Source organism: Sapajus apella, unplaced genomic scaffold (assembly GCF_009761245.1).
Source record: "Sapajus apella isolate SASKATOON/1434 unplaced genomic scaffold, GSC_monkey_1.0 scaffold89, whole genome shotgun sequence".
Lineage (NCBI taxonomy): Eukaryota > Metazoa > Chordata > Mammalia > Primates > Cebidae > Sapajus > Sapajus apella.
The window spans coordinates 6,233,475-6,252,036 of record NW_022437029.1 but is presented as its reverse complement, the minus strand read 5'-3'; the positions used below and the strand labels follow the sequence as shown (position 1 = coordinate 6,252,036).

Genomic DNA, 18,562 nt, shown 5'->3' with positions numbered 1-18,562 from the left:
TTTTTTTTTTTTTTTTTTTTTTTTTTCTGAGACAGAGTCTTGCTCTGTTGCCCAGGCTGTAGTGCAGTGTTGTGATCTCAATCTCCGCTCACTGCAACCTCTGGTTCCCAAGTTCAAGCCCTTCTCCTGCCTCAGCCCCCCAAGCAGCTGGAATTACAGTCAGGTACCACCATGCCCAGCTAATTTTTGTATTTTTAGTAGAGATGGGGTTTCACTATGTTGACCAGGCTGGTCTCGAACTCCCGACCTCAAGTGATACACCCACCTCGGCCTCCCAAAGTGCTGGGATTACAGGCATGAGGCACCACATCCAGACTGTTGTTTAGTTCTTTACATAGTCTTGGTTTAATGAAGCCTTCAAGAATGCCAGGCACTTCATGTCTGCTGAGCAATATGCTTTCAACTTGTGTCCAGGGCCGCAGAGCCAACTGAAATGGGAAGTCATGGCTGCAGCCCCACCACTTTCTTTTCGCAAAACCAGCGAGTCAAATACCAGCCAAGCAGGTGGGCTATTTCTTTTTCACTGTGATATTTACAACCCTGGGAGCACCTGGAATCTGTAGGAAAACCGACTGATAAGGACTTTAGGGAGAAAGCCTACACCCTCATGTGGGTTCTGAGAAACTCAAAACTGATCCCATTTGTTCAAGGCGAAATGACACAAAATGCCAGAGGCAATATTAGCATCTAGGTCTCCTGACCTTCTGATTAAGTTGTTCAAGCTTCAACCACCGGAGAGTGAATTCATCGGAGAGTGAAGTCATACTCCCTGCCAAACAGTGTGTGGCCTGGCAAATGCCATCTCACTCTTTCTATGGTCAATTATTTAATACCTACGGTCATCTTTCTACCTCACTTTATGGTCATAGCCTACCATGATATGGGTTTTATATGTTATTCTTTCCTTTTTTCTACTTGATTATAAGCTCCTTGTGATCAATCAACGCCTTATTACAATTTACATCTTCCATGTTGCCTAGTAGATGACAATAAATGTCTGCTGGCTTTGAGAAATAGTGGAATAGTCCCTCGAAAACAGTGAACTTTTCCTTCTCCCTAATTGTTGGTGTAACACTCGAGATCATTTGCTATCCTACCATCAAGAAATTACTTCAGAGAAGGACAAAAGAGACTCATTCTCCTGAAAGCTTAAATATTTTAAAGCCATCATTATTTGCCAGACAGAGAAGAAAATGACTCCAAGTAGCATCCACTTCCACTTTGAACCTGCTTTCAGCATCGGTTTTCATCCGCATCAACATGCCACTGCTACTTCCTGAGACAGGATCAGAGATGTGCTATATATATCCCTTGCCTTCAAACAGCCAAAAGCAAAAGGGATGGCCACCAGCGTCCTAGAGGAGAGGCGGGTCTCCCAGCCCTCCGCTTCCGCAGGGACAGCCTCTCTCCAGGGCAACTCGAGCACCATAGTTCTGTCTCCAGCCTGCACCTGGGAGGCTCATCTCTTCTACGCTCTAATCCCACTGTAGCCACTACAAGACCTACTTCCTTCAAAGGCTGCCGTTCCATTTTCACTGTCAAGATTAAAATCTTAGGCCTCACTTCAGGAAGGCCTAATAGTCTCAAAACACCTGGTACCTGTGTGTGTGTGTGCATGTGTGTTTTAACTGCTTTCTAACACACTTCAGTCTGCAAAGGATTTCACTGTTCCATAGAACACACCGTTTTTATTTAACTCCTGCTCCGGGTTTTCTTTCCTTGTCCTTTCTCTTGCCGGCAACCTGGCCCCTAAATCTAGGGAACCTTTATCTATCTTCCAAGGCACAGCTGAAGTTGCTGTTGCCCCCAGGAGCCCTCCTGGACCTCTCCAGCCTGTGCAAAGACCCTGCCTTCTGACCTCTCGCACCACAGATGATCTCCCAGAACACTCACCATCTTGTGCTATTGGTGCTGTGTCTTGAGTGAGTGCCTCATGTCTCCAACAAAATTAGGAATTATTTTAGCACAGAGCTGAGTTTCCTCCTTCTCCTCCCTCTCATCTCCACACCCCAGTCCATCCAATGCACTGAAGAGTGCTCTGAGGGAAGCCCAGGTGCTCCTTCTACGGGATAATGGGCATCTGCAGCTGGGTCATACCTTCCTAATCCTTACACAACTATTTGCCTGGCAACTCAATGCATCACATCTATCAAAGGTACAGCCTGTCTTAAATTCCCCTTCACGTTCTGCAAAGAGTTAAGATGGGTCAGAGGCACTGTCTTCTCAGCACACTGGGCCAAAGCTCCATTTTGATCCTTCTGCTGCCTGAGATGCCAAGGCAGTGTCAGAGCAAATATCTCAGGTAGAAGTGTTACCTTAACAACCAGAAAGCTTTCCACAACCTCCCACCTGTTTTTACGCTGAATCCGATACCTAGTTCGTGATCAGCATGATAAAATTCTTCTAGTTACAACTGGCCGTAACCACATACTTAGTTCATTCCAGCTAAATCCTTTAATTGTATTATAAGGAAGTCTATCCAGAAAAGTGTTTTGGAGTTTAAATCTATATAGGTGTATGTGTTATATGTATATATTACGTATGTGGGCTATAAATGTCTCTAGTGAGTGGGTGCAAAGTTGATCTCCCCTTGACACTTGTATTCTTAGATTAAAATGTCAGTGATATCTATATATTAAATTCTGTCATGGGCTAATTTGACAGCTCTGAAATCTTTCAAATAATGAAAGATATAGTGCTTATGATGGTTTTACTTGCAAATATATATGTTAAAATTAGGATTTATGAACTTTGAACTTTGATTTTAAAAGCACACTAATTCTGTGAAATCATGTAAAGCAAGGGTGCGAATTATGCAAATACAGTTGTGTATCAGAATGGCTCTGTTCCAGAAAAAAATAATATTCCGGTAATTTCTTCTTGTATAAAACATAAAGGATGATCATGTTGCATACGAAATTTTAAATCTATTCTGCTATTTGCAAAATCAAAATTAAGATCCCAGTGGCCACTGCTGACCCTTCATCTTCCTAAAGTTACTTTCCACTCCACAGCACATAGTGACTGGGTCTCTGGGGTACATTACCGGCTTCTATCTACAGGGCCAGCTCTCCTTAGCCAAGCCTGGTTATGAGCAGATAGAGGAAACTCTTTAAGTCTTCTTGGAAAATTCATTAGAATAATCAGTGGCTGCATTAACATGTTCTAGAAATGACATTGGAATTTATCATGGGAACATAAATCATTTGCTTATGACCTACGTGGAAATGGTAGGAGTTCTCTGATAACTGGGAACCTGAAAACTCTTTGTGTAATAAGGAAAAATTTGGAAAGTTTTCATAAAACATTTATTCTAAGGGAAAACACAAAACTCCGATCTAAAAATCACACCTTTATTTTTTTCAATTGTTTGTCATGTTTCTAGTTACTTCTAATCTACTACAGTCCTGTACAACAGCATGAAGTGTTTCATCTGCAATTTATAAGATAGATTTCTCTTGCTTTGAGACATTTATATGCTAAGTTTTCTTTGCTTCAGCTTTTCTAGCTCAATGTTGAATTTATCATAATTTGGAAAAGGAGTTAATTGCACTAACCTACATGTTACCTATCCTCAAGATTATATGCTGTGATAATGAATTTTCTCTGATTAACCCTATTCTTCTATCTGCAAGTCCTAGTGACTCATATTTTTGTCGTATGCATCATGGTCCATATTTTTAATATCTTTCCAAAGTCCGTGGGTTCCTTAAACTAACCCCTGTTCTTCTATCTGCAACTCCTAGTGACTCATAGTTTCTGCTGTATGCATCATGGTCCATATTTTTAATAACTTTCCAAAGTCTGTGAGTTCCTTGAACCTCTACTAGGGATAAGACTGGATGAATGATTCAAAGAATCGTCCACAAAACATCCCCACCTCTATTATTTGAAGGTACCTGACTAGGAGATAAAGTTAGAATTTTTGACACCATTGTTCTAATTATTCCTAACACATGCTCAATTCAATACAGTACTCAGCCAATTCAGTGAGAAAAACACCCAGTAGTTTATTCTTCAGCAAATCTGTGGGCATGCCCTGATATCTTGTGGATCTGGCTTTGAGGGCCCATAGACTCTCAGCCAGGGCAAAGAAGTTACCAAGGGAGGCTCTTAGATATGAAACCATGACAGTGGTTCTGACAGGCTCTGGCCATTCCCTGGCAAGGGCTTCCACCTCAAAGCACCAGCCAGGACCTTGCTCTGTCTGTGCGCTCCTTCCGAGTGGAAGGACACGCTCTTACTTTGGCTCCCTGCCCTCCCTGGGTCAACTCTCCCTTTCTTTCCATGAAACCACAGTTCTGTCTCCGTGCCTCCTGCGAGGAAGCACAAGGTTTGCATCTAGAGAGCCTGCTACCCTTGCACACTCTAAACAGTAACTTAGCCAGATCCTTTCCTGAGATTTGATTCAGGACAAACTCAAAGAATGGACTACTGAGGTGTCTGAATCAAAATCTGATCAGAGGTGGGAAAGCAGTGTGGAAGCCTGGTGTGTCATTCTGAAATTAACTTTACTGAGCTGTCCTAGAAGGACTGCAACAGGCCCGCTTATTTCTTTGTAAAGTTCCCTTTACATTAAACAGACTCACTCCAGGAATTCCACATTTAAATGTCCGCAGTCTCCCTCAATAGGGTAAAATTTACATATCAAGCATAAGTCAGAATGGAAAGCTTCATGCCTTTTGCCTCTGGAAGTTAGAATGAGTTGTAAAATGTCTCTACTATTATGGCAGTTTCCCAGTTAAAATTTAATATTGGTAAGTTAATGACTACTCAGTTAATCAGTAATGAAATATATGAAGTGGATTTTGTTACTTAACTGAGGTAACTTAGCTGTCTTAAAAAATCTATCTTAGCATCTATACTACAAATTGTGATCGATAAATTATCTTCTGTATAATAATGTTCACATGAAGTTAATGAATGCCCTTAGAGATGATATTTTATTCATTCTGAGGATTTGTTTATGCAGTAGAATACAGGCTAACAGAGAATAAACTGGTTTCTATGTAGACTTTTATTATTATTATTATTATTATTATTATTATTATTATTTTGAGATGGAGTCTCACTCTGTTGCACAGGATGGAATGCAGTGGCATGATCTTGGCTCACTGCAACCTCTGCCTCTCTGGCCCAAGCAATCCTCCCACTTCAGCCTCCCTAGTAGCTGGGATAACAGGTATCTACCACCATGCCCAGCTAAATTTTTTAAAATTTATTTTTAGTAAAGACAGGGTTTCACCATGTTGGCCAGGCTTGTCTTGAACTCCTGACCTTTAAGTGATCAACTGCCTTGGTGGTGTGAGCCACTGCACCCGGCCTATTATGTAGACTTTTAAATGAATCAGGAATGACATTTTAATGATAAGAGCAAGTGGAGAGGGAATTAAAAATTCAGTCCTTTAATTTTTAATTAAATTTTTTTTGTGCCTCAATTTTCTTTATTCTTTTTTCTTTTTTTTGATATGGAGTCTTGCTTTGTTGCCCAGGCTGGAGTACAATGGTACGCTCTCAGCTCACCGCAACCTCTGCCTCCTGGGTTCAAGCAATTCTTCTGCCTCAGCCTCCCAAGTACCTGGGATTACAGGTGTGCGCCACCATGCCCGGCTAATTTTTTGTATTTTTAGTAGAGACGGGGTTTTGCCATGTTGACCAGGATGGTCTCGATCTCTTGACCTCGTGATCCACCCACCTCGACCTCACAAAGTGCTGGGATTACAGGCGTGAGCCACCACACCTGGCCCGTATGAAGAATTTTAAGACAGTGACATCAGAGCATTAAACCAAATGAAGGGCTCTGGGCAACTGTTCATGAAACGACCCTGTGTACAGGGTCTCACCCCTGCCAGTTGAGGTGCAGAGAGCCACTGCAGGTGGCCGGGCAGCCCCCACCTGTTGGAGTCATGCAGCATGAATGTGCAACTCACCACTGTTACTGCATCATTGAGCAGGGACTCGCCAAAGACGAGGATGTAGAGCTGCTCATTGACGTGAATGTTCTCAAAGACGGCAAGCACAGCCACAGGATCCACAGCTGAGATCAAGCTGCCGAAGAGCAGGTTCTGGAGCAAAGTGATGTCACTGAGGCCGAATGCTTCAATCTGGCAGATACCAAACAAAGATACCCCAATGCCAATGGAATTCCAAAGGGTCCCTACCACTGCATACCAGAAAATGGTGCCAATGTTCTCAAAGAATGGGCGAGTGGGCATGAAATAGCCGGCATCCAGCACGATGGGTGGGAGGAGGTACAAGAAAAACACATCAGTCTTCATCGCAGGGGGAGACTTCTCATCAACGCCAAAAATAATCCCGCCTAGTAGAAGTCCAACCATTATAAGAAGGCAGCTCTCAGGCACTATTGTGGGCAACTTGTGATACAGATGGAAGCCTGGTAAGGAAAAAATAAAGACACAGAACTTGGATTATGGAGGAATTTTGGAGATGATAAATTGGTTCCCTTTGTCAGAACCAGTGGGTCCTATTTCACCATCTCCTAAGTCAGTGTCACTGTCTTTAGACTGGCTTCCTAGATTATAATGCAAACCAGAGGTTTTCCTTAAGATTATTCAGGAAGCGCATGTAGGAAAAAAATTAATGTTACATTAAAATTGTAACATTATCTACATTGTACAGTTTTTATTTTTTTAACCCCTATCAAGTTTTTCTTAAACATTGGAACTATGGAAATGGAATAATGTAATTTATTACTATTATTATTATTATTATTGAGATGGAGTCTTGCTCTGTCACCCAGGCTGGAGTGCAGTGGTATGATATTGGCTCACTGCAACCTTTGCCTCCTAGGTTCAAGCAATTCTCTCTGCTTCAGCCTCCTGAGTAGATAGGATTACAGGCATGCACAACCACCCCTGTCTAATTTTTGTATTTTTAGTAGAGACGGGGTTTTGCCATGTTGGCCAGGCTGATCTTGAGCTCCTGACCTGAGGTGATCCTCCCGCCTTGGCTTCCCAAAGTACTGGGATTACAGGTATGAGCCACAGCACCCAGTGCAATTTTGTATGTGAAATAATCCATTGATTTCCAAAACATTTTCAGATGTAACATCTCATTTCATCCTTGCAAAAACCCTAATGAGTAGTCAAGGAAGTTATTTTCATGCTTTGTAAAAATTTAAGTGGTAATTGAAGCTGAAAGAGATCCAGGGTTTTACTACCAAGGTGGTCAGGTCACAGGCCATTTTTAGATTACTACTGTCATCTGTGGCATTCAGAAACGTTTCCTATTTATTTATTTATTATTATTTTTTTTTTGAGACAGAGTTTCACTCTTGTTACCCAGGCTAGAGTGCAATGGCTCAATCTTGGCTCACCGCAACCTCCGTGTCCTGGGTTCAGGCAATTCTCCTGCCTCAGCCTCCTGATCCTATTTATTTATTTTCAGTGTCTGATTCTTGCATTTAGAACACTAAATAGGTTTATTTTTGAGACGTTTACTCCTTCAGAGACAACCCTATCAATTCTTCAAGAACTACTCTATGAGAGGTATAAACGTGCCATGATCGCTCATCTCAAAGAGTTCCCAATCAAGCTCCCAAAATGTATTTACGACCTACTGTAATACAAGGCAACATGTGGTCAAGCCCCAGTCATGTGCTGTGGGAACAGAGGAAGAGAAAGTCTGCTGAGGAAGACCCAGAGTAGGGCAATATCTGGACAGGGCTTAAAAGACAGGCATTCAACAGAGGCATGAAGTGGCTTCTAGTAAATGGAAAAATGGTGGGAAGTATCCACCTTTTAATTCGTAGTAGAGCCCATTGTGACTTTAAAAGAGAACGTGTTAGGAGGAGGCCGGTAGGGAAAGAGGTGGGAGATGTGGGTTGGGCCAGCACATGGAGGCAATGTGGAAAGTGACTTAACACACGAAGATGGCTGCACAGAGCTTCGGTTTGGATAACACTTATTTGCAGGACAACAGCAGTCACCCTGCACGCATTCAGTACATTTTAGAACTAAAGCACAATATGAGAATGCTATGCTTTGGCGGGGCCCCTCTAAAACTCGGGTGTTGCCAGTGTGATAGCCTTAAGAGATGGAGCATTTAAGGGGGGATTAGACCATGAGGGCTCCTTCCTCATTAGTGGGATGAAGGCCCTTACCACAGAGGCTTCTCACAGCGTTGCTGGTTGGTTAGCAGGCATAGTACTTAACCACTGTGCCTGTAACATCACAAATGCCTGCAAATTTTAGTTGCCTTCCCCTTCTCTACGTAAGAAGGCAAGAGAAAATAGTTTTAAAGAAATGCTCAGAAGCCACAGGATCCATGGAGACAAACAGGAAAATGGATTAGGCCTGGTTTTGGAGGCCCCCATTTCCTCTTTCACCTTTTTCTTTCACAGACCCAGCAGCCTCAGAGACCCATACTTTCACATGGGGTGCTGCTCTTCTTGATGGATCAAAAGGATATTCTCATTCCTAAGGTTGGAGAATGGAAAGCCAGGGAAAAGAGAGAAAGGAAGGAACAGACACTGCTGAAATGCATCTCAGAGGCCAACGTGCCTGCAATGCTCAGGCAATGAGACTGATCCTGACCAGAAACCTGAGGAAGCAGAAACAACCAAGAAGCAGCCAATAAAACACGGCAAAATAAATGCAAGTGCAGTCAGAATGAAGACCCCTCCGCCCCCCAGAACAGTGGGTCAAAGGAGACATGAAAGAAGCGAGATGGAGGAAAATCTAGTGGTAACAAAATCAGAAAACAATAGCAACAAACCCAGGGACACTTGTTGAAAAAAATCAGATGGTTTCATATTTTAAAATCAGCACTCCTTTCTTAAATGAGTACTTGGGTCACTCAGAATTGACCTGAATGACCTTTTATAAAAAAAGACAGCAATTACTAAGTTTGCCAAATTGTTTCATGGGCAAGAAGAGAGTAAATGAAGGGCTGTCACATGAGATCTTAGTTCAGTGATTTTTGGTGAACATAAACAGAGAAACTGTTGTGTTACATGCTCTCTGATGACATAAAAGATTTTCTGAGTAGGTGTCTGTGTTTTATGAACTATCAAAGTAAAACTCATCAGCTAAGTAATTAGTGACAACAGACAAAAGAAGGCTTCTTAAAGTTTATTGTTCACAGAATAAAACAAATAAATCAAAAATTAAAAAGGTGCACGCATTTATGGCTCCCCCCTTCCAAGTATTTCTTAAAGAAATGAACTTGAATAGAGAAAATTTGCTTTCCTGGAATCATCATCCTACCTGATATTATCAAGAAATATATCAGTTATTGGGAAAAAAATGTATCAGTCATTGACAAATGTATCAGTTATTGGGAAAAAAAAAAAGCAAAGGAATTTTTGGATGACTTTTACAAAGCTGTCCGCAGGCTACTGCAAGTACAGCCTACTGTGTAGTCCAGTGGTTGCCAACATTTTTACGTAAAGGGCCAGATAGTAATATTTTCAGCTTGCTGGTTACAATTACATGTGGTGATAAGTACAAAAGTAGCCGTAGATAATACTGAAATGGGCCAGACATAGTCATTCACAACTGTAATCCCAGCACTTTAGGAGGCTAAGGCAGATAGATTACTTGAGGTCAGGAGTTCGAGACCAGCCTGGCCAACATGGTGAAACTCCATTTCTACTAAAAATAAAACAAACAAACAAAAAAAGCTTGGCATGGTGGCACATGCCTATAGACTCAGTTACTCGGGAAAGTGAGGCAGGAGAATCACTTGAATCTGGGTGACAGGGGTTGCAGTGAGCCGAGATTGCACCACTGCACTCCAGTCTGTGTGACAGGGCAAGACTCTGTCGCAAAAGAAACAAAAAAATATAACATTGAAATGAATGAGTCTGGCTATGTTCCAATGCAACTTTATTCATCGACATAGCAACTAGAATTTCATACAACTTTATTTTTATGTCACAGAATATTCTTCTTTTGATTTAATTAATTATTTAAAAATGTAAAAGCTATTCTCAGCCCAGGAGTCATAAAAAGCCAGGCTGCAGGCTGCATTTGGCCCCAAGGCTGTAATTTACCCAGTGCTCCTATATTTCCTGCTAACTTCTGTTTATAGTGTTTCAAGCATTGTACCTTGTGTCATTCAATTTTTATTACTAGCAGGTAAAACCCTGTGAGAATGGACGTATATAAGATTTACTACTTTATTTTAATTGCAGTAGAAACTCACTTGTTGGTAAGGAAAATAGGATTAGACGTCTCTTATACAAAGTACATAGTGAAGACATTCCTCTCTTAGGGTGAATCTACTTTAATTTCTCTCTGCATACAAATGATGAAATTAAGTGAGCTTAAGTACTAAACATCTGTGCATAACTAAGTGCAGTCCAATTCATTCACTATTTTCTCATTATACCTAAAATAATCTATTTGCCAAATTTTGGGAAGAGAACAAAGAGAGAAACAACACAGAAAGCTTTCAGATAGCCAGGTCAACAAAGAGCAACAATGTAAAAATCCAAATCAGAGACAGCCCCACCAGCACCACCAGCAATGCACAAAATCAGTTTCAAAAAATGAAAAAGGCAAAAAAAAAACAACTTTTTTTTGGATGAAGTCTTGCCCTGTCACACAGGCTGGAGTGTAGTGGCATGATGATCTTGGCTCACTGCAACTTCTGCTTCCCAGGTTCAAACGATTCTCCTGTTTCAGCCTTCTGAATAGCTGGGACTACAGCTGTGCACCACCACACCCAGCTAATTTTTGTACTTTTAGTAAAGATGGGGTTTCCCCATGTTGGTCAGGCTGGTCTTGAACTCCTGACCTCAGGTGATCCACCTACCTCAGCCTCCCAAAGTGCTGAGATTACAGGCAGGAGCCACCGCACCTAGCCCAAAGAACCACAATCCTAATTAACAAGTAACACAATCACTTCCCTTTGGAAGTTAGCAGAGTGGGGCAGAGAGAAAGCCCTCAGAAGAGAAGGCACTAGCTCTGAGTAAACAAACACAAACCTGATACGTGCTGTGTATCTCAGGCGGGCTTAAAGAAAAAAGAATTGACATTTAGTGGCTCAACAAATTTTCCAAACCTGTGTTACATACACCAGGGGTCCCCAACCCCCAGACCATGGATGGATACCAGTCTGTGGACTGTTAGAAACCAAGCCACAAAGCAGGAGGTGAGTGGCAGGTGAATGAGTGAAGCTTCATCTGTATTTACAGCTGCTCCCTATCACTCATGTTACCACCTGCACTCTGCCTCCTGTCACATCAGTGGCAACGTTCGATTTTCAGGGGAACATGAACCTGATTGTGAACTGCACATGTGAGCGATCTAGGTTGCACACTCCTTATGAGAATCTAATGCCTGATAATCTGTCACTGTCTCCCATCACTCTCAGATGGGACGGTCTAGTTGCAGGAAAACAAGCTCAGGGCTCCCAATGATTCTATATTATGGTGAGTTGTATCATTATTTCATTATAGATTACAATGTGATAATAATAGAAATAAAGTGTACAATAAATGTATTGCACTTAAATCATCCTGAAACCTTCCCCCACTCCCTTGTCCATGGAAAAAGTGTCTTCCACAAAACCAGTCCCTGGTACCAAAAAGGCTGAAGTTCAGGACAAGTACCTGTACTTACCAAGTGAGCAGACAAATAAATAAATAATACATCAAAGAAATAGAATAGAATTCAATAAATGAAACAATTAACCGACCTACACAAACTACTTATTGTATGTGAATGTGGATTTGTCATAACATTCAGTCATAAGCTAGGACTGAAAGATACATTTAATTACTCCACAAAAAATAGTTTTGCCATGGAACACAGAAGTTTTAAAAAATGATCCAATTACTAGGTTTATAAAGGACTTCCAATAATAAATTGAAAAAATAAAAATGAAACATTAAAAAATTGTTGGGATTATTCCAAAGCAGAACTTAGATGGTATCTAATTTTTCCACACGACTTAGGCACTTACAAAGGAAAAGAAAACTTATAATGAGCTCAGTCCATTCATCCAAACTTGAAAGGCAGCAAACACTAAGTTCAACTGTCAATCAGGTATTTACTGAGTACCTTCCATGTACAAGGCTCTAAAGGATGTGGGGTTGAATCATGAGTGGACCCTGTCTTCGGGGAGCTTATATCTGGCACAGAAGATAAGACCAGGGCACACATCATTATAACACAAGATGGAAAGGGATAAATGCTATTAAGAAGGAGATGAAACGTGGGGGTGTGGGGGTTCATTCAGAAGCAGAGACTCAAGAAGACTTCATGGAGAAGGTGGCATTAAGATTGCTGGATGTGGATTTTCATATTCCAAGGGGAAGGAAGCCAAGCACAGGTTTGAGGAAAGGCTGGGCGCCATGAGAAAGAGCTACATTACTGGCCTGGTCACAAGGTGCTTGGGCTGCAGGGGAAGGGAGAGCTGAGCCAACAGGAAGGAGCCATATCTCTGAAGAGCTGCCTCTCTTCTTTGAGCATGTGGGAGCCTGGTGAAGAAATCTCAGAACCACCCTATCTTCTGCCCATGGAGTGACAGGGAGAAGTCCCTCCCCAGAAACAAAAGAACCAGAGATTCGCTTTGGAAAAAAGCAGATCAAGGCTGCCCAATGAGTTAAACCAAACAGATATGATTAACCAGTAGTGAAAACAAGTATGTTTTCTTTAAACATGTGACTAAAACATTTCGGAACAGCCGAAATTTCAAAGGGACCCATTGATCCCATAAAGAGAGTCTGGAAAAAGCCAGCCAGGACAAGGAGAAGCGAATGACAGAATATGAGTATTTGGCAAGGAAAAAGAACTCCTACATATAAGAACAACAACAACAATAAAACCCATATCTTTTGCAGATGGCACACATAATATTACTAGAAAATTTAAGAAAAGCGTTATACATCAAGAATATTGAGGCATTATATGTGATCAAGAAAAAGAGGAAACCATAAGAATTATCAACCTCATTCAATCATTTTTGTCATTCATTATGTATTTATTGAGATCTCAGGTGCTGGGGTACAGCAATGTGTTAAACAAAGTCTCTGCACTGGAGAGCTGCAGGCTAGCGTGGGAAATAGAAAATAAGTCAGTCAGCCAATAAAGGCATAGTAGCATGCAGTGATGAGCGCTGCAGACAAAAGCAGAGACCAGTGAGATAATCCTTTTGACTGATGAGAGAATTCTCATCAATGTGGTCAGGGAAGCTTCATTGGTGAGTGGCACCTGAACAAAGCCTTGAATGAAGTGAAGGTGTGAAACATAGTGGAAGAACTTTCCAGAGCAGGGAAGAAAAGAACAAGGGCACAAGCCCTGAGTTGGGAGCACCTTGAACAAAGAGGCCACTCTGGCTGGTACTTAGAGAATGAAGGAGAACAAGGTAAGAAATGAGGACAGAGGGACAGAAAAATGCTAGAGCCTGCAGAGTCTGTGGCCTTGGGACAGACATTGGATATTTCCTGAGAGCAAGGAGGCTTTTGAGCAGAGGAATGTCATGACCAGGTCCCCACCATTGAAAAACACTGCTGCTGTTGAAAAACAGAAGCAGGCAGGCCAGGGAGGAGTCTTTTTCAGCAATCCAGGAGAGGGCTGAGAGTGGCTTCCATCCATTAAGGTGGTGGTGAATATGACAGGAGTGAGGACGAGGGGTGTATTGTAACAGTTGCTACAACAGAATGTGCTGCTGGCCTGGATGAAGGATGTAAAACATCCTTCATCCCGATGATCAGGGATGAATCCATAGTTTGGGGTCCAGCAACGAATGTGTAGAGTGGGGTTATTTACTAAGATGGAAAGCACTAAGAAGACAGAAAATTTTAGGAGAGAAACCAAATATGGTAAATGCCAATCAGAAATCCTTAAAAAATACCATGGCGCTTAACAAAAATTGATAGCATGATTTAGCTAGAAGAAATGGCAGACAATTTCTAGGGAGCTAGAGAAGAGCTATCCCTTCTCACAGAGTATGATGCCACACTCACCCACACCACAGCTAAACACATCACGGTATGTTCTTATTAACCCCATAATGGATCTCAGGGATGAAATAGTAAAGCCAGACAATGATGTAGAGAGGTAAATGAATGTCATATAAAGTAAGAAGCTGTACAACAATAAGGAAAGAAAGCATAATTCAACCAGTGTTACAGGAACAGGCAGATAGAAATAGCAAACATATACCTACAGGTTTCTTTTTACTTCTACAACTGTGGAAAATTCCATGAAGGTCAAAGAGTTTAACATTAAGCAAAAATAATCTAAAACAGAAAGTAATTCTTTAAAAAAATTTTTTTTAATTGTACTTTAACTTCTGGGATACATGTGCAGAAGGTACAAGTTTGTTACGTAGGTATACATGTGCCACAGTGGTTTGCTGCGCCCATCAATCCATCATCTGGGTTTTAAGCTCCACATGCATTAAGTATTTGTCCTAATGCTCTCCCTCCCCTTGCCCTCAACCCACCAACAGGCCCAGTGTGTAATGTTCCCCTCCCTGTGACCATGTGTTCTCATTGTTCAACTCACACTTACAAATGAAAACATGCAGGGTTTGGTTTTGTGTTCCTGTGTTAGTTTCCTGAAAATGATAGTTTCCAGCTTCTTCCATGTCCCTGTAAAGAACATGAACTCATTCTTTTTTATGGCTATATAATATTCTGTGATGTATATGTGCCACATTTTCTTTACCCAGTCCATCATTGATAGGCATCTGGGTTGGTTCCAAGTCTTTGTTATTGTGAATAGTGTTGCAATAAACATATGTGTGCATGTGTCTTTATATTAGAATGATTTGTAATCCTTTGGATATACCCAATAATGGGATTGCTGGGTCAAATGGTATTTCTGGTTCTAGATCCTTGAGGAATTACCACAGTGTCTTCCACAATGGTTGAACTAATTTACACTCTCACCAACAGTGTAAAAGCATTCCTATTTCTCCATATCCTCAGCATCTGTTGTTTACTCTCATTTTAAGGATCGCCATTGTGGTTTTGATTTTCATTTATTTAATGATCAGTGACGATGAACTTTTTTTCATATGCTTCTTGGCTTCATAAATGTCTTCTTTTAAGAAGTATCTGTTCATATCCTACACCCATTTTTTGATGGGGTTATTTGGTTTTTTTCTTGTAAATTTGTTTATATTCCTTATAGATTCTAGATATTAGACCTTTGTCAGATGGATAGATTACAAAAATTTTCTCCCATTCTATAAGTTGCTTGTTCACTCTGATGATAATTTCTTCTCCTGTGCAGAAGTTCTTTAGTTTAATTAGATCCCATTTGTCAATTTTGGTTTTTGTTGCCATTGCTTTTGGTGTTTTAGTCATGAAGTCTTTGCCCATGTCTATGTCTTGAATGGTATTGCCTAGGTTTTCTTCTAGGGTTATTATGCTTTTAAGTTTTATATGTCAATCTTTTTAATCCATCTTGAGTTAATTTTTGTATAAGATGTAAGAAAGGAGTCATGCCAGTTTTCCCAGCACTATTTATTAAATAGTGAATCCTTTCCCCATTGTTTGTTTTTGTCAGGTTTGTCAAAGATCAGATGGCTGTAGATGTGTGGTGTTATATCTGAGGCCTCTGTTCTCTTTCACTGCTCTCTATATCTGTTTGAGTACCAGTGCTATGCTGTTTTGGTTACTATAGCCTTGTAGTATAGTTTGAAGTCAGGTAGCATAATGCCTTCAGCTTTGTTCTTTTTGCTTAGGATTGTCTTGGCTATACAGGCTCTTTTTTGGTTCCATATGAAATGTAAAGTAGTTTTTTCTAGTTCTGTGAAGAAAGTCAATAGTAGCTTGATTGGAATAGCATTGAATCTATAAATTACTTTGGGCAGTATAGCCATTTTTATGATATTGATTCTTCCTATCCATAAGCATGGAATGTTTTTCAATTTGTTTGTGTCCTCTCTTATTTCCTTGAGCAGTGGTTTGTAGTTCTCCTTGAAGAGGTCCTTCACATCCCTTGTAAGTTGTATTCCTAGGTATTTTATTTTCTTTGTAGCAATTGTGAATGGGAGTTCACTCATGATTTGGCTCTTTGTTTGTCTATTATTAGTGTACATCTAGTGCTCGACTTACAACCACGGTCGGGACCGCAGACCAGTCGTAACACAATTTGATCGTAAGTTGAGTAGGCTATATGTACAGTTGAAATGGTGCACGCGGACATGGTAGTGCTGCCGGAAGCTGGTCCGCACTGCCGTACGCCCAGCTGGGCAACGTTTGCACTGCCAGATGCGGAGCAGTCGTGGCTAGCGATTGTGGTCATAAAGTCGAATGGTCGTAAGTTGCATAGGTGGTAAGTCGATCAATACCTGTATAGGAATGTTTATGATTTTTGCACATTGATTTTTGTATCCTGAGACTTTGTTGAAGTTGCTTATCAGCTTAAAGAGTTTTGGGGCTGAAACAATGGGGTTTTCTAAATATATAATAATGTCATCTCCAAACAGAGACAATTTGACTTTCTCTCTTCCTATTTGAGTACTTTTTATTTCTTTCTCTTGCCTGACTTCCCTGACCAGAACTTCCAATACTATGTTGAATAGGAGTGGTGAGAGAGGGCATCGTCATCTTGTGCCAGTTTTCAAAGGCCACCTTTTGCCCACTCAGTATGATATTGGCTATGGGTTTCTCATAAATAGCTCTTACTATTTTGAAATATGTTCCGTCAATTCCTAGTCTATTGAGTGTTTTTAGCATGAAGGAGTGTTGAATTTTATTGAAGGCCTTTTCTGCATCTATCGAGATAATTATGTGGTTGTTGTCATTGGTTCTGTTTATGTGATGGATTATGTTTATTGATTTGCATATGTCAAACCAGACTTGCATCGAAGGGATGAAGCTGATTTGATTGTGGTAGATAAGCTTTTTGATGTGCTGCTGGATTGGGTTTTCCAGTATTTTATTGAGGATTTTTGTATCAATATTCATCTAGGATATTGACCTGAAATTTTCCTTTTTTGTTGTGTCTCTGCCAGGTTTTGGTATCAGGATGATGCTTGCCTCATAAAATGAGTTAGGGAGAAGTCCTTGTTTTTCTATTGTTTGGAATAGTTTCAGAAGGAATAGTACCTCTTTGTACGTCTGGTAGAGTTCAGGTGTGGATTTGATGGTTCCTGGGCTTTTGTTGTTTGGTAGGCTATTAAATACTGCCTCAATTTCAGAACTTGTTATTGGTCTATTTAGGGATTCAATTTCTTCCTGGTCTACTCTTTGGAGGGTGTATGTGTACAAAAATTTATCCATTTCTTCTAGATTTTTCTAGTTTATTTGCATAGAAGTGTTTATAGTATTCTCTGATGGTAGTTTGTGTTTCTGTGGGACCAGCGGTGATATTCCCTTTATCATTTTTTATTGTGTCTATTTGATTCTTCTCTCTTTTCTTCTTTATTAGTCTTGCTAGTGGTCTATCTATTGTATTAATCTTTTCAAAAGACAAGTACCTGGATTCATTGATTTTTTGAAGGAATTTTTGTGTCTCTGTCTTCTTCAGTTCTTCTCTAATCTTAGTTATTTCTTATGTTCTGCTAGCTTTTGAATTTGTTTGCCCTTGCTTCTCTAGTTCTTTCCATTGTGATGTTGGGGTGTCAATTTTAGATCTTCCCCACTTTCTAATGTGGGCATTTAATGCTGTAAATTTCCCTCTAACACTGCTTTAGCTGTGTCCCAGAGATTCTGGTACGTTGTATCTTTATTGTCATTGGTTTCAAATAACTTATTTATTTCTGTCTTAATTTCATTACTTACTCAGTAGTCATTCAGGAGCAAGTTGTTCAGTTCCCATGTAGTTCTGCGGTTTTGAGTGAGTTTCTTAACCCTGAGTTCCAATTTGATTGCACTGTGGTCTGGGAGACTGTTTTTATGATTTCTGTTCTTTTGCATTTGCTGAGGAGTGTTTTAATTCTGATTACGTGATTGATTTTAGAATAAATGCTATGTGGTGCTAAGAAGAATGTACATTCTGTTGATTTGGGGTGGAGAGTTCTATAGATATCTATTAGGTCCACTTGGTCCAGAGCTGAGTTCAAGTTGTGCCTATTCTTGTTAATTTTGTGTCTCATTGACCTGCCTAATATTGACAGTGGCATGTTAAAGTCTCCCATTATTATTGTGTTGTAGTCTAAATCTCTTTATAGGTCTGTAAGAACTTGCTTTATGAATCTTGGTGCTCCTATATTGGATGTACATATATTTAGGATAGTTAGCACTTCTTGTTGCATTGATCCCTTTACCATTATGTAAAGCCCTTCTTTGTCTTTTTTGATCTTTGTTAGTTTAAAGTCTATTTTATCAGAGACAAGGATTGCAACACCTATTTTCTTTTTCTTTCCATTTACTTAGTAAATATTCTTCCATCCCTTCATTTTGAGCCTATGTGTGTCTTTGCACATGAGATGGGTCTCCTGAATACAGCACACCAGTGAGTTTTGACTCTTTATCCAATTTGTCAGTCTGTGTCTTTTAATTGGGGCATCTAGCCCATTTATATTTAAGGTTAACATTGTTATTGTGAATTTGATCCTGTCATCATGATGCTAGCTGTTTATTTTGCACATTAGTTGATGCAGTTTCTTCATAGTGTCATTGGTCTTTATATTT

General features: G+C 40.4%; 1 protein-coding gene across 2 annotated transcripts in view; it reads right to left on the bottom strand.

The window, feature by feature from the left end:
- The window catches only part of SLC9A2 (solute carrier family 9 member A2), a 95,239-nt gene that overhangs the window by 51,486 nt on the left and 25,191 nt on the right, over positions 1 to 18,562 (bottom strand). For both annotated transcript variants that reach the window (XM_032255566.1, XM_032255565.1), the window contains one exon: positions 5,931 to 6,394. In XM_032255566.1, coding sequence (XP_032111457.1) covers positions 5,931 to 6,394 — 464 coding nt within the window. The remainder of the gene's footprint in view (positions 1 to 5,930; positions 6,395 to 18,562) is intronic.